Source organism: Erinaceus europaeus, chromosome 17 (genome assembly GCF_950295315.1).
Source record: "Erinaceus europaeus chromosome 17, mEriEur2.1, whole genome shotgun sequence".
NCBI classification, from domain to species: Eukaryota; Metazoa; Chordata; class Mammalia; order Eulipotyphla; family Erinaceidae; genus Erinaceus; species Erinaceus europaeus.
Window position 1 is genome coordinate 71,826,538 of NC_080178.1, and position 16,246 is coordinate 71,842,783.

Consider the following 16,246-nt stretch of genomic DNA (forward strand, 5'->3'; position numbering starts at 1 on the left):
CCCTGTAACATGAAGACAGACAAGTAAGGAGAACAACCCAAGTGGTTAGGTATGATTCAGGTTTGGGTGGAATTACTGTAAGGAAGAAAAAGACCTCGTACTACACTATCCTCAGCTTACCATCTCTCCACGGACTCCTAAGATGTGGGTAAGGACAGTGAGCATCCCTACACGCATGTACTATAAGAGCACATGAGCACGTCAGAAATGGTTCATGTATGTTTGTTGCCGATACAAGAAGATGATAAAGGTACAGCTTTCCCAATGCCTGCAGACATGTGATTTGCTCATTAGAGAACAGTCACAAGTATTGTGAATGGGAACTCTTAAAACTGAATTGGCTAAATGGAGTTTTAAAAGCTATAGTCTTAATCGGCTCACTTGCTACTTACCTGAGCCGTATTTATCAGAAGTTTCTGTAAATACAATGACCTAAAATACAGGACCAGAGCAGTGAAATTCATGACTGCTGTCCACTAAACTGTTTCTCGGTGGTTACCATGGGCATTTACTGTGAATGACAAAGTTAAGAGTAAAAATTGAAAAGTTTCTGTCTTGAATATTTGTGTCTTGTACATACAACATATAGACAGAAGCAGGATACATCTCATTTTCCAGAGGCTGGGAGACAAGGTATCAACAGCTTACTGAAAGGCAGAAGAGAAGCAGCACACAACACAAGGTCACGACCTCGCCAAGGTGATAAACGAGAGCGGGGCTCTGCGGCGAGGCTGCACAATTAGGTACAAATTACACAATGGCTTCTCATGCAGAGGTGGAGGAAATAACCACAACAATTCATGAAAATGTTATCCCAGACAAAAATAAACACACAGAGGAAAGAAAGATGAGAGGGCAGAGAACCAGCTGACTCTTCACTGAGCAGAGCGAAGCCCCCACATCCTCAGCACGTCCAAGTGAAGGATCAAATTCCCAGCCGGGCAGGGAAATGTGGACTTTGCCATCTCGGTGGTGTCCACACCTGCCGGCCCTGCCCTAATGGAAAATGTGTCTGAGCACTGCCGACCCTCCAGAGTCGCTGCCTGGCTCTGCTCAGCTCTACAGCAAGGCTGCACGAGGACGGGCAGCCTTGTGGGCGGTGCCATTTGCATCTGCCTCTCTGGCTCCGAGTGCTCACACACATACTTATCTGCTGACCAAATCACACGTCCCTACTTGCAACTCCACTGGAAAGCGCTCGCCTACTGGGCCCACTCCTGCGAGGTAAGTGTGTGCTCAGGGCACCAACCTTACCCTGGAGCCTGGCACCATGGGCACAGGCAGAGAGTGCTTGAGGTGGTCTGTCCAGCTCTTCATTACAGCATGCGACATTATATCCTACTTGTATTCAAAACCACTCTCATGCATGGATATGGACCAAGATGGAGGGAGAAAGAAGAAGAATCGGGGGGGGGGGGGGCGGGAGGGGGAAGCTGGGGAAAACCTTTGGGGGAGGCAGAGAGGAAACGCAGAATCAAGGGTCACGCCTCGCCACTGAATTAACACTGGGCGCCCAGTTCCAAATCCTTCACTGGCAGTTTGAGTCCCAGGGAAGAGGTTCCCAAGGGGTCGATCATGTTCTTATAACGTTCTCCACGGTGCTGAGCTAAGAACGGGCCCCAGTCCGGTTGTGGTGAGCACACCAACTTCAGCCTCTGCAGAGAAGTCAAAGGAACACAGGGTCACTGGAGCAATGCACCTTTCTCCCCAGGACAGCACTCACCAGCTCCCGGAGCCCCTCTGAGGCAGGCGTGAAAAGCAATCAGGAAACAGCTCTACTAATCAGGCCAGAGACAGTAACAGAGAAACTTACTTGGACTCACTGAAACTTATTTACGACCCTCAGCAAGCTATGTTACAATTGTTCAGCTTGCGTCACGCAAGATTAAAAGAGGGTAAAGGGTCTGCGTTTTAGTTCGACTCTTTTTTTCCTCCAGAGGAAGAGGATCTGCAAGCTTCTCTCCCCACTGCCAGGCACAGTCTGAGGACGACATGTGCTCAGTTACTTCTGTAGTCTCAGCAGTGAATTGCTACATCAGAATAATTGGATTTTGTTTAGCATATTTCCCCAAAGTGCATAAATGGGCAGGGGAAAAAGCAGCCCAAAGACACACCGCCAAGAGTGAGGAAAGGTTTTGATTATCTGTTGACGAAAATATATGCTTCTGACTTGGTTCGGCAGTGTGGGTTCTTGCCAGCAAGCAAAAATAATAATAATAATAATAATAGGAATCTCTCTAATCCTTCAGCTGAGTTTCCTATAGAAAATATAACCTGACTGAGACATCTTCTATAGAAAGAAAAGAAGACGTATTTCTGACTATATCCGAGGGAACAATTCCATGTTTATTACCTATTAAAGCGAAGCCGCTTCTTATCACTGTTAGTTTAATCTCCCTTAATCATCAGTTTGTAACCTCTGTGTCCCTAATATCCATAATAAATTTAAATAGCCGACTCAGCAGCTTGGAGATTTCCAGCCAAAGCCAGAAGTAACTGAGGCTAAGGCAGCTTCCTTTCAGAGAGGGGGAGACAGCTTTGGGTCACCTAGTGGAGGTTCCCTCTCAAATGAACTGCAAGATCTCCTCAGGGTCTCATTGGTAGTTTGCCACAAGGGGGTAACTGACAGACTTCCCTGGAGAGGAGATTACTTCCTCCCTTCAGTAAGAAGGCTTCCACTTCACCCTCTGCCAACTCCACCTCTGGCCCAAGGACAAGCAGGACCCTCCCTGACGAGTGGCCAAGTGGCCGTCTGTGCTATGCACCAGTCACCTGCCTTCTTCGACCCTGAGATACAATGCTGTTCCCAAGACCTGGGCCCATTTCTCTCAGTCTGGTCCGTGAAGAGCAGAACCATGTAGCTATTCCTCACTCTCCTCTGCCAGCAGTCTTTTCTTCACTTGGTGTAGCCCAGGCTTCTCAAGTCTGACTGTACCCCAGACTCACCTGCAGGACCTGTGAATTGCAGGTGCTAGGGCCCTCTTCCCCCTAGGTCCTGGCTCAGGGGAGCCACACTGGAACCAGATCATGTGCTTTCAACAAACGCCCAGGTGCTGAGGCCTCTGGTCACTGGACCAAACCCAGGGTAATGCTGGTTTGCTCCACAATCCCAGACCTGGAGGCTTTTGCTGATCTGCTCTTCCCACGTGGTAACAAAAGACTGGGCACACTTTCCCAAGTGAAAACAACAAGTGACAATCTCCTGCCCATCCACCCTGGAGTGAGGGATTATTTTTGCATCTGAGATGAGAAATAGCAGAGGGAGAGATGGCTCAAAGGGCAGGCCACATGCCTTGCCATGCAAGAATAAGGTTTTCACCCTGGCACCACATAGGCAGTGCCAGGATGGCAGAAGAAGCCAGTGCTGGGGCCTCCCCCACACACCACCAATCCCTCTTCTCTGTTTGAATAAGAAAATGACTTAGGATTAGTGAAATCTCTCTCCCTCTCTCTCTCTCTCTCTCTCTGGATCTAGCAAAGAAGCATGGGATTAACTAATATAAAGGACTAGACACTCACTTCACAACAGTCAGCTCTGAGCTCTCGACTATGCCATAGGGGCAGGGCGATGTTTTAGTCAGTCTGGGTCTACCTCTCAAGTCATTTCTAAATCAGTAACTGTAGGACGTCATTGTGAACTTAGTGGTAATAGATATTTGGAGGGAGGAGGCTTAGACAGAGAGGAACTTTAGAAAAGGGGCATCTGAAACTCAGGAGGTAGCACAATGGGTGAGGCACTGGGCTCTCAAGCATGAGGTCCCAAGTTCAATCCCTATTCCTCATGTGCCAGAGTGACACTCAAGTTCTCTATCCCATTAATTTTTAAAAAAAAGTGGTGGTTGGGCGGTAGTGCAGTAGGTTAAGAGCACATGGTGCTAAGTGCAAGGACCGGCGTGAGGATCCAGGTTCCAGCCCCCGGCTCCCCACCTGCAGGGGGGTCGCTTCACAGATGGTGAAGCAGGTCTGCAGGTATCTGTCTTTCCCTCTCTGTCTCCCCTCCACTCTATCCTATCCAACAACAACATCAATGGCAACAATAACAACAACACGGGCAACAAAATAGGGAAAAAATGGCCTCCAGGAGCAGTGGCTTTGTAGTGCAGGCACCGAGCCCCAGCAATAACCCTGGAGGCAAAAAAAAAAAAAAAAAAAAAAAAAAGTAAAGGGGGAATCCAACACGTGGTCAAAAGCCAAACGCTGAGGCTGAGATGGGAAAAGGAGGAAGCTCCAGGAAAGAGAGACTCACTCGGCTCACGGGCTCCCTAGAGCCGCTGCTGCACTGAGAAATGGCATCATAACACGCAGCCTGTGCACTGGCTGCGTCCCTCCAGCAGAGGAATAATACATAATAAAAATGGGTTTAATACAAACGGCGGAAACTGTGATCACTTAGTCACCAAGTCTCCCTCTAGAATAAGTTTACCGGATCCTTTGTTTGTTGATGCACGGAGTCTCTCCCCTGGGCGAGGTGACAAGGGTAAAGAGATGATAGAATTACCTCGATAAATCTGCCAGGCGCCAGGTACATTTTGATCACAAACATAACTGGGATCCAGATAACAGAGCAGGCGAGCATTAGCCATCCGAGCACCATGGACCAGTTGGGGTAGCGGTACGAGCCGTAAGTCATGGGCTCCCACTGGTAGAAGCTGAAGCAGAGGATGAACTAGAAAGAGGAGAGAAACAGGTCAGGCTGGTGGTGAGCGCTCCCTCAGCTGCTGGCGGTGTGTTGAGCCCCTGCTGTTGCAGCCACTGTGCCATTTTAGACCCACAACAACCCTGAGAAGAAAGGAGGGCTGATCCCTTCTCCAAATGAAGATGCTGAACTTGGCTCCCCGGAGCAGAGTGCCACCCACACATGTGCATTTCCATAAACAGGCTTGAGTTGAGGCGACCCACCAGGGGACCATCGGGGGATAGCAGAGTGATGGCGGGTGATCTGTACTCCCCATATTCAAGTTCCAGTTACAAGGAAGAAAAATTCACTATGTTTATGTATTTATTTTATTTTATTTTATTTTTGTCTCCTGGGTTATTGCTGGAGCTCGGTGCCTACACTGAATCCACTGCTCCTGGAGGCCATTTTTCCAATTTTTGTTGCCCTTGTTGTTATTATGGTTGTTGTTGTTGGACAGAACAGAGAAATTGAGAGAGGAGGGGAAGACAGAGAAGGGGAAAGACAGACACTTGCCGACCTGCTTCACCACCTGTAGGTGGGGAGCCAGGGGCTTGAACTGGGATCCTTATTCTGGTCCCTGCACTTCATGCCATATGTGCTTAACCTGCTGTGCTACTGCCTGGCCCCTGTTTACGTATTATAAATAAATAAATAAATAATAAAATAAAAGGGAGTCGGGCAGTAGCACAGTGGGTTAAGCACAGATGGTGAAAAGCACAAGGACCGGTGTAAAGATCCTGGTTCAAGCCCCCTGCTCCCCACCTGCAAGGGAGTTGCTTCACAGGCTGTGAAGCAGGTCTGCAGGTGTCTCTCTTTCTCTCCCCTTCTCTGTCTTCCCCTCCTCTCTCCATTTCTCTCTGTCCTAGCCAACAACAACGACATCAACAACAACAACAATAACTACAGCAATAAAAAACAACAAGGGCAACAAAAGGGAAAATAAATAAATATTTAAAAAAAAAACCGAATTAAAGCTACTTTGTTTTCCCCTTGAACAGGGATGGCCTGTATCCAGAAGCTGCCTTGAATGCTGACTAAGCCCTGGAGTGGTCCCCAGGCAGTGATGGAGCAGGAAGCCTGGTCCTCTAAGAAGCTGTATGACACAGAGGATGGATACAGTCAGACCAGCAGGCCAGTCTCTGCTCCACCACTTGCTAACTGAGGGACCTCTGTCTCAGAACCCACCCGGTGCACACAGGGAACGGTAGCCTGCTGACTCCTTTAGTGCCCCCCCTCCCCTTTCTCCCCCCCCCCCCACAGCCAGTTTCAAGAGATGGTTGTGTCTTTCCTGCTCGATGGCTCCTATCTTCACACAGCAGAGAGGAAGGATCCTCTGAAGGCCAAGCTCGCACACTTAAAGAGGAACGAAGGCTGTGTGTGCTTGCTGAGAAGACTGACACAAAACAAGACACAGCAGGCTTCTAAATGCCCTGCCCAAGCCTTTGAGGGCACTGCCCTAGACAGCTCTGTTCTCTGAATTCACCCTGCCTGTGGCTGCATCCATCTAGACTAACCTGCAAGCAGATGTCTTCCCCTCCTCTCTACCTCTCCTAGCTTAAGCCCAAAATCAAGGTCCAAATATGACGGCAGGAGTTATGTCTAGAAAGAATGTACAAAAGGGTTTTGAGGAAAGTGTGAAGCAATCCATCAACGGAAGGTTTACACATTGCCGCCGCAGGACTCTGACTGTTAGGGGGAGTGATTTTTTCAATGCAGCAATAATGCCAAGTATTGACTTGAAGAAACATGAGCTTAGAGACAACTGTTGGAAATAAAGAAATTGCTCCGAAGGAAAGCAATACCTACTCTGGGCCCCTTTTCAAATATTTGCTCCTCGTGTTATAAGTGTTACTAGCCAATCTATTGGCAATATGGGCGACTGTAATTATGGCGAGTTGCTCCGTTTCATTTACTATATGAATGGCAGTACATCTGCGTGTGTGTGTACATAATTCAGCAGCGTGACCTGAATATGTGTACAGTAGTCGCACGGAGAATATTTATGGCTCTATAAATCCACGAAGGCATGCACAGAAAATGATCGCTTTTATTCCAAGAATTTCGGAGGCATTTAGGCCCATAATCTTAGTTCCTTCCCATTTCACAAAATGGTAATTACCAGGTGCGGAGTAAGCATGAGGCGTGGTCCTCTAGCTGCACAAATGTCTCACCAGACCTCTGTGCGCAAACCTGTCTGCCACCGACCTCCCTTTGCTGAGTCTCTTCGATGAGCCCCGGCCCTCCAGCCGCCAGAGGCAAGAGGGCAGCAGAGTCAGAACCACCTTCACCTTCCATCATTTGATGATGATAAAACTGGCCACTTCTAAATATCCCCAGGCTCCAGAGAATGCCCAAGAGGAACTGGGCTAAGGTTATTTGGGGGGCTATCTCCAAAGGTTTCTGGTGCAAGTTTTATAGTGGAGATCCAGTAAGGCATAGCTTTATTGAAGAACTATTTTGTTTTTTTGTCTCCAACATTATTGCTGGGGCTCGGTGCCTGCACTACGAATCCACTGCTCCTGGAAGCCCTTTTTTCCCTTTTGTTGCCCTTGTTGTTACCCTTGTTGTCATTATTATTGTTGTTGTCATTGCTGCTGTTATTGTAGGATAGGACAGAGAGAAATGGAGAGGGAAGGCGAAGACAGAGAGGGGAAGACAGACACCTGCAGACCTGCTTCACTGCCCCTGAAGTGACGCCCCTGCAGGTGGGGAGCCAGGGGTTTGAACTGGGATCCTTCCACCAGTCCTTGCACTTTGTGCCATGTGCACTTAACCCACTGCGCTACCGCCCAATCCCCTGAAGAACTTACTAAAAAGCCACTGCCTAGTTCCCAGAATTCCCTTTACCTGACCTTCTGCTCATAAAGACGATTAGAACTATTTTAATCCAAACCTGAACAAACTCCACTTGGAGATGAAGGATCTGGGATTTTAGAAATGTGAACTAGATAGCCCTGGGTTCAATTATCAGCCTAGAAATCCCTGGGTTCTAAATTTAGCTCTGTTCGATATGAGCATTGTGGCCTTAGACAAGTTTCTCAGCCTCTCCAAACCTTAATGCAAACAAGTGTGAAGCAGAGAAAACACTGCCCTCCAGTCTGGTATTGAATGCTTCAGGGAAGATCTCACCAGAAGATGAGAGCTGTACTTATGTAATGTAAATCAATACCTCTCCCCAAAGTGAAGTATTTTTAAAAAGCTTCAGAGACAATATTCATAAAGAACCTGCCCTACACACACATACACACACACACACACACACACACACACACACACACACACCACACACACACACACACACCTTCCTGGAGATCTAGTGCAGCACTAGCACAGAAGACTTCCATGTGAGAGGTCCTAGGATCCATCCTGGCATCACCACCAACCAGAGCTGAGCGGTACTCAGGTCAAATAAATAGAGAGAGCGCATACCTCATAACAGACCTAACAAATTACTGTTATACATTTCTGCAGAATGAAACTAAATTCTCTGAAGTTTAATCTCTTCTGAAACAGGAAGAAATGAAATGTAGGATTTTGAACAAATCCCAGTTTTAATCACACCAAAAACCAAATTGCTGGTGTATTGCAACAAAGTAAAAGGCCCTGGGGTGGGTTGCGGGGAGGGTTCAGGTCCTGGAACAGGATGGCAGAGGGCCTTGTGGGGGTTGTATTGTTGTGTGTAAAACTGGAAATGTACTATTGTATTTACTGCTGACTGTAAAATATTAATCCCCCAATAAAAATCAAATTAAATTAAAAGAGAAAAAACATTGCGTGGGAATTACTGGTAAAAACAGTAGAGCTCAGCAGAGATGGAAACCATCAGAGGTAAATTTCCTTCCATCAGTTGCGGGAAACCTGAGTTCTCCAGACTCCCAAAGAAGAGGAGGTGTTTTGATTAAAATTTACTGTGTGACACCTTAGAAGGGGAGAATATATATATATATATCTTAGAATTTTACTTTTGTCCTAACTTGTTTTCCTTGTAGACACTGGGACCCCACTCTAAGTAAAACAAGAACCTTCATCTGGTTTCTAGCGCCACCTGTTGGCTCTGCTGGGAACCACGCGCCTGCTGCCTGCGGCCTTGCAGAAGTCGCACTCACAGGAAGCTAGGGAGAAGGTGGGCAAGACCAGATCTCCATCCGTCACTGTGCTGGAGGCTGAAGGAGAGCAAGACCCGCAGCCCGGACATAGCACAATACAGAGCCAACAACGTGAATGCAAGTCCTGATACAGATGTACCAACACAGGAAGGGGCTGATCTTTGAGATGAGTGGCAGAGGACCTCAGGATGTCCTCATCACCCAAGAACGTGGGAGTGAACAGCAGAACTGCCGTTTATGTCGCACTGGCGCAGAGCAGTGAGGTGAATGCGCTTCAGCCCAGAGTGTCCCATCCTGAAATCCCTAATCTCATCTGCTCTTTTCCTACTTTTTGGCTCCTGTTCACTAACCATTTTGTCTGATTTTATATCCTGCCACCTTCCAGACACCAAGTTGCAGACACTACCATGATTCCATCCTGACTTCCCTGGGAGAATGACCCTACCAATGTGTCCTGGAACCTCGCCTCCCCAGAGCCCGGCCCCACTAGGGAAAGACAGAAACAGGCTGGGGGGTGGATTAACCTCCTAACGCCCATGTCCAGCAGAGAAGCAATTACAGAAGCCAGACCTCCCACCTTCTGCACCCCAAAAAGAACTCTGGTCCACACTCCCAGTGGAGGAGAAGTGATAGGAGGAAGAGGATAAGAGGGCTCTGAACTCCAGCTCCATCAGGACCCGGAGGGGGGTGGGGAGAGAGGCATTTGGATATAGTAGTAGGGTTATGCGTGACTTGGGACCTGGAAGAAACAGGGGCAGTTATGTACCAATGCAGACAGAGAGCTGCAGAGATGATGGTTGGCCCAAGTCTGCAACCTTGGGAGAACTGTGGTGGCTGGCAGTGGAGGGACTGGGGGATTCAGAACTCTGGTGTTGGTGTGGACATCTAACTGTAAATCAATGTTAAGGCCACCCCCACACACAGAGCAAGCAGGCCTTACCGTTAGAATTGTCGGGGTGACAAATGCCCAGCAGACTTTCCAGAAAACATTTGGCTGGAACCCGATCATCATCTCGATGTCTTCACAGAATCTCTGCAAGCCTGCAAACAGACGTGCGGAGAGTGAGGAGCGAGCGCAGGGTACAGAGTGCCTGAGCCCTCGCTCAAGTGCTCTTAGCAAGGAACCGCCCCAGTCTGGTCTCCACAAGATGCCCAGCTGCTCAGGAAGTGTCAAGCAAGTGACTCACTTCTAGGAAGACTGAGGCAAACTGCGCATTTAAATCAACAGTGAATACTCTGTGCATTGAGGTAAAAAAGAAAAAGAAAAAAGTGCCATCCTGGGGCCAGGTGAAGAGCATGTGTTCCCTGGGTAGTGACCCAGGGTCAAGTCCCCAGTCCCCACATGCAGAGCAGGGAAGGTTCACAAGTGGTGAAGCAGGACTGCAGGTGTCTCTCTTTCTATCCCCCCCCCCTTTTAAACAGCCTTTTATCATTTATTTATTGGATAGAAACAGAGGCATGGAGAGCACTGCTCAGCTCTGCTAATGGTGGTGTGGGGGATGGAACCTGGGAATTTGGCTCATCAGGTGTGAGAGACTCTCTGCATAACCACTATGCTCTCTACCCCAACGCCCTGCACCCCTCTCTATGCTCGCTTCCCTCCACAAGGAATAGTGGCTGTATCCTACAGGAGCTGCATATGAGGGAGGGGCGGAGGGGAGTTTCCCCGAGCAGTGAATCATTGCTACATGTACCTCCTGTTCTCTCTTACTCTCCCGCTACCTCAAAGATGAGTATGGGGTGGGGGTGGGGGGTAGTCATAAGGCATGGAGCCTTATCCACAACTCGGATAGCAAGAAAAAAAAAAAGAGGGAGTCGGGCAGTAGTGTAGCGGGTTAAGCGCACGTGGCACAAAGCGCAAGGACTGGCGGAAGGATCCCAGTTCAAGCCCCCGGCTCCCCACCTGCAGGGGAGTCGCTTCACAGGCGGTGAAGCAGGTCTGCAGGTGTCTATCTTTCTCTCCCCCTCTCTGTCGTCCCCTCCTCTCTCCGTTTCTCTCTGTCCTATCCAACAATCACAACAATAATAACAACAACAATAGTAACTACAACAACAATAAAAAACAAGGGCAACAAAAGGGAAAATTTTTTTAAAAATTAAAAAAAAAAACCACTCAGCTCGCGTCCAGCTGGAAGGCTCAGCACCACCACCTGGCATCTTCACCCATGTAGCTGTTTCCAGAGACGACCTCAGTGCAGAGCAACAGCTCCAGCAAGACCAGTTAAGATCACTGTCAATAGTGAACGCTTCAGGACTTCGAGTGGAAGTCCCTGCACGCTGGTTTTTGTTGCCAAGGATCTCTCAAGGATACTCTCTGATGAGTCCATTTATCTTCACTGTCTGTAAGATGATGACACTGAAGGCCGGGGAGCTGGCCTAGTGGTCCAGGTCAAGCGGTCCAGGTCAGGCGGTGGGTGCAAAGAACTGGGCTCAAGCCCCTGGCCCCCACCTAGGGGGGAGCTTCACAAGCAGTGAAGCAGCGCTGCAGGCATTTCTCTGATTCTGCCTTCCCTCTTCATTTCACTCTGTCTCTAGATAATAAATACACATTTTTTAAAGAAGAGCATGAGGGTCTGTGGTCAGGCCCCCACATCATATGAGTGAGCGTGATACTCTGGTTCTCTCTCCTTTTCTCATGTTCGCTTTTTTTCTTTAGTTGCCTCCAGGGTTATTGCTGGGGCTCGGTGCCTGCACTACGAATCCACTGCTCCTGGAGGCTGTTTTCCCATTTTGTTGCCCTTGTTGCTCTTGTAGTAGTTATTATTGTTGTTGCCATAGCTGCTGTTGTTGGATAGGGCAGAGAGAAATGGACACAGGAGAGGAAGACAGAGAGGGGGAGAGAAAGAGAGACACCTGCAGACCTGCTTCACCAGTTGCAAAGCGACCCCCTGCAGGTGGGGAGCTGGGGACTCGAACCAGGATCCTTACGCTGGCCCTTGCACTTTGCGCCATGTTGTACTACCACCCAGCTCCCCATGGTAACATTCTTTAAAGACAGTAACAGTAGTCAAAAGGAGGTGCGACTTCCCTGTGGACAGCACTCCTACCCCCTCAGACCAATTCCCTCAATGAAGGCCCTTGTTACATGGCAGTGGCAAGAAAGAGGATGCAGGAAGATAATTACTGGCTAGGACAGAATTCTGTGAGCCTTCAAGGAACTTGACCATTCCCTCAGCTACTTCTTTTTTTTTTTTTAATTTTCCCTTTTGTTGCCCTTGTTGTTTAACATTGTTGTGGTTATTGATGTTGTTGTTGGCTAGGACAGAGAGAAATGGAGAGAGGAGGGGAAGACAGAAAGGAGAGAAAGATAGACACCTGCAGACCTGCTTCACTGCTTGTGAAGCGACCCCCCTGCAGGTGGGGAACCAGGGACTCGAACTGGGATCCTTAGGCCGGTCCTTGCGTTTGGCACCACGTGCGCTTAACCCGCTGTGCCACAGCCCAACTCCCCACCTCAACCACTTAAAAACTGACCAAGATAGGGGGTGGGCAGGAGCACATCTGGTATGACATACACATTACCATGTGCAAGAACCTGGGTTCAAGCCTCTGGTCCACATCTGTAGGGGAGAAGATTCACAAGGGTGAGCCAATGCTGCAGATGCCTCTCTTTCTCTCTCCCTCTCTCTCTTCTTTCCTTCTCAAATTTCCCTCTGTCTCTGTGAAACACACACACACACACACACACACACATTAAATAAATACATAAATAAGTAAATGAGGCACAGGACTGCCGGACCGTGGGATCTGGCAGGCAGGCACTGAGTCCCAATAATAACCCCAGTGCCGATTAAAAACTCATAAACAAACAAACAACCACTGTAGCACAAGAGCTGATAACAATATATCTTGGGGCTGGGTGGCGGTGCACCTGCTGAGCAGACACGTGACCCCGTGCAAGGACCCTGGTTCTGGTCCCTGGTCTCCACCTGCAGGGGGCAAAAGCTTCACTTCTTTACGGGATTTCCCTTTCGTTTCCAACAATTATGTGAATGTATTTTAAATATGTCATCTAGCTTCAAACTTCTGAAAACTGAAATGCTGAAAGGCTTCTATTTCAGTGGTGCTTATAAACCACACAGAACAGCCTTGTCCTACTGGAAAGACTGAGTCTCGAGCATCCTGGCAGTGGTGGGGTAGAGAGGAGTGCCAGGCACTGGGCCAGCACGACCAACAAAGCGTTTCCCTGGCTTTGCCAACAGGCCATCTGGTGACTACAGCTCAGCTCGCGGTGGACCCACAAAGGGAGGCGCTTCCCCAGGACAGCACCTGGATTCATTTTTCTCTCCTCATGGCGAAACCTTTGATTTCCTGGACAGAAAGTTACAATTGACGCTGGCAGACTGGCAGCAGAGCTTCTGTCAGTGTCCCTGCAGGTCCCTAGCTGTCTCCCCAGCCCAGAGCGCGGGCAGTTTGGCGCCTCCTCTCATCAGGATGGCATGTCGGACACTGCTCTGGCCAGAAACTAAACTCTCTGCAGTGGGGCTGTGACCTCCAGCCTGAGACATATTCCCCCTCCACTAATTCAAAGACATGACTGTACTAGTTGTTTTTTCCCCCTGAGCCTGGATCGACCTGTCAACACCCATGTTCAGCAGGGAAGCAATTACAGAAGCCAGACCTTCCACCTTCTGCATCCCACAATGACCTTGGGTTCATACTCTGAGAGGGTTAAAAAATAGGAAAGCTATCAGGGGAGGGGAGGGGATACAGAGTTCTGGTGGTGGGAACTGTGTGGAGTTGTACCCCTCTTATCCTATGGTTTTGCCAATGCTTCCTTTTTATAAATAAAATAAAAATAAAAAAAAGACATGACTGTAGAGTCCTATTTCTGGGGCATTCCAGTTTCACAAGAAAGGCTTCCTGTTTGTATCCTGACCCCTACTCACTCCTTCCATTTTAATGTGTTGTTATTACTATTATTGTTCTTGTTGTTATTCAGGAAAGCTGTAAGTTCTTGGGTATCTGTTACACAGGAGGCTAACATTAAAAGCAAGATGTTCATGTCCAGGTTAAGTTGCTGGGCCCCAGACAAAAAAAAAAAAAAAAAAAAGCAGAGCTCCATGGACACCCCTGGTCTGACCCTTCTTCCTCTGGGCATTTGTCCTTCAACTTACACTATTGTTGCTATCTGGTTCAGTTCTGAAGTACAACTAGGTAGTCTGAACTTGAATTTTTCCCCTTCCCAGTATTTACTCTGGAGACGTCCACGTTAGTATAGCAGCAGCTCTGAACAGACTTCCAGGCACCAAGAGGTCATGAGCATCTGGGCTCAGACAGGGTTTGCATGCAAGAACTGGCAGCGCAGTACACCCAAGGGGGGCAGTGAAGCCCTCAACCACAGTGCCTCCATGTCAAGGGTAGAGCCGAATCTGCTCACTTACCACCCCTGTGGTTCTGGACAATGACCCCAAGGGCTAGGGAATGTGGCTTGCTGTGGTGACAGGAAATGGAAGTTTATTCCTGGGAAAAGCAGGGATTGAACTCCTGCTTCACCTGATGTGGTGAAGTTGATAAGGCTTCCTGTGGAATGTGAGCCTGGTGATCTCGTGGGCGTCATGAGTATAAGGGAGGGGAGTGGCCATGAAGCAATTCTTCACCCCAAGCTCAAGCTCCATGGAGACTAGAGCTATGAAGACCAGAGAATCCTGGGTTGCTGGGAGGTTTTATATTTTTATTTTATTTTATTTTATTTTTGCTTTTTTGCCTCCTGGGTTATTGCTGGGGCTGGGTGCCTGCACCACAAATCCATTGCTCCTGGAAGCTATTTTTTTTTCCCTTTTGTTGCTCTTGTTGTTTTATCATGGTTGTGGTTATTATTATTGTTGTTGTTAATGATGTCATTGTTGGACAGGACAGAGAGAAATGGTGAGGGGAGGGAAAGACAGAGAGGGAGAGAAAAAAGACACCTGCAGACCTGCTTCACTGCTTGTGAAGTGACCACCCTGCAGGTGGGGAGCCAGGAGCTCAAAACAAAATCCTTACACCTGCCCTTATGCTTCCCACCTGCTGTGCTAATGCCCGACCTCCAATTTTTTCTGTCTTTCTATGTGAAAGTGTGTCATAACTTTTCTGAAAATCTGATGATTCAGTGCTGGCAAAGCCACTTCATCTCTCATCTGACCATGTCTACAGGCATTCACTGGTCACTCACCAGACCATACTCAGAAAGAGGTTTTGTTTCTCTGTTGGATCTGATTCAGATGCAAGCTTGGGAACAAAGGTGAAACTTTTTCAACTTTCCTAGACAGGTGTCAGCAAACGATACCAGTAGCTGATGAAATACAGAAAGCCTGCCTGCTCTGGCCCTCACCCACACCCAGCTCCAGCTGGGGCTACACGGTGGTTCTCTTACCGTACACATAGGAGATCCCCACCAGCTCAAAAATGGCGATGATGACGAGCGCGTAGGAGGCAGCATAGGTGTCCACAAGCTGAAACATGTAGATCCCGCCCTATTGGAGAGAGGGAGAGAGACAACATCAGTGGGCTAGAGTCGCGGTCGCTCCTGTCTCCCACAACCCGCCCTTCCATTCTAAGAAGAGTCAAGTACAGGAAAGTGACCCCACAAAGCACTCTTAAAAGCCTAGCAGCTGAACAGGCTTCTGTGAAAGCAGCCAAATTGCTTCATTACTGAAAGCTCATCTTATTAAGGGAACATGTTACAGAAGCACTGTCACAGGGGCACTGCCTCAAATCCGCCCCCAAAGAGCTGTAATGACATCTCACCCACAACTGACCTGACACGTCCTCCACCGCAGGGTGCTGGCCCCTAACTTTCCCTCACCCCGTCCTCCACCGCAGGGTGCTGGCCCCTAACTTTCCCTCACCCCGTCCTCTACCACAGGGTGCTGGCCCCTAGCCCTCTCTCACCCCATCCTCCACCACAGGGTGCTGGCCCCTAGCCCTCTCTCACCCCTCCTTTCATTCCCCATTAGAATCCTGGAGTCTAGATCATTTCATGAGCCAGAACTAAGCAGGGATGTGCTGTCTGTCTCATAAATAAATGAATACCTTCAATAAATATCTTTCTACCCATGTATGTGCATTTGACTGACAGGTGTCTCACTCATCAGGTCTCTTCCTTCTACAGAAAGTAAGATTTAGAGACCGTCCTATTCCAATCTACCTTCTTACTGATTAAAACAGCTGAGCCCCAGAGTGGTGACTTCATCAAGGTTAAGTAGACAGAAAAAGCAATTCTAGTCTTCATTTTTATAAACAAACATTCAGGACTACAGAAAACTCAAGCGGCTACAGGCACTTTTATGTGATGATTAATTAACTACAAATTTCTCCAGTCAGTAAATCTGGATTTTCCTGTATTCCATTTTCTCAAAGTAGGGCACACCTGCTTTGTTGGCTCAAGAAGGCTACATCTCAATTATGAAGATGCTACAAGTGTGGCCAAAGTGGTATATTTCTGTGGCCAGAGTTCCTGACAAATTGGGCTGTCTACAGG

The 16,246-nt window shown here is 48.4% G+C and overlaps 1 protein-coding gene across 2 annotated transcripts in view; it reads right to left on the bottom strand.

Moving 5' to 3' along the window:
* Positions 1-323: 323 nt before the first annotated feature.
* SLC6A5 (solute carrier family 6 member 5) overlaps positions 324-16,246 on the bottom strand; it is a 75,613-nt gene continuing 59,690 nt past the window's right edge. For both annotated transcript variants that reach the window (XM_016185085.2, XM_060177022.1), the window contains 4 exons: positions 15,140-15,239; positions 9,725-9,825; positions 4,499-4,666; positions 324-1,655 (listed from right to left, as the gene is read on the bottom strand). In XM_016185085.2, the coding sequence (XP_016040571.2) occupies positions 1,500-1,655; positions 4,499-4,666; positions 9,725-9,825; positions 15,140-15,239 (525 nt within the window). In that variant the 3' untranslated portion in view covers positions 324-1,499. The remainder of the gene's footprint in view (positions 1,656-4,498; positions 4,667-9,724; positions 9,826-15,139; positions 15,240-16,246) is intronic.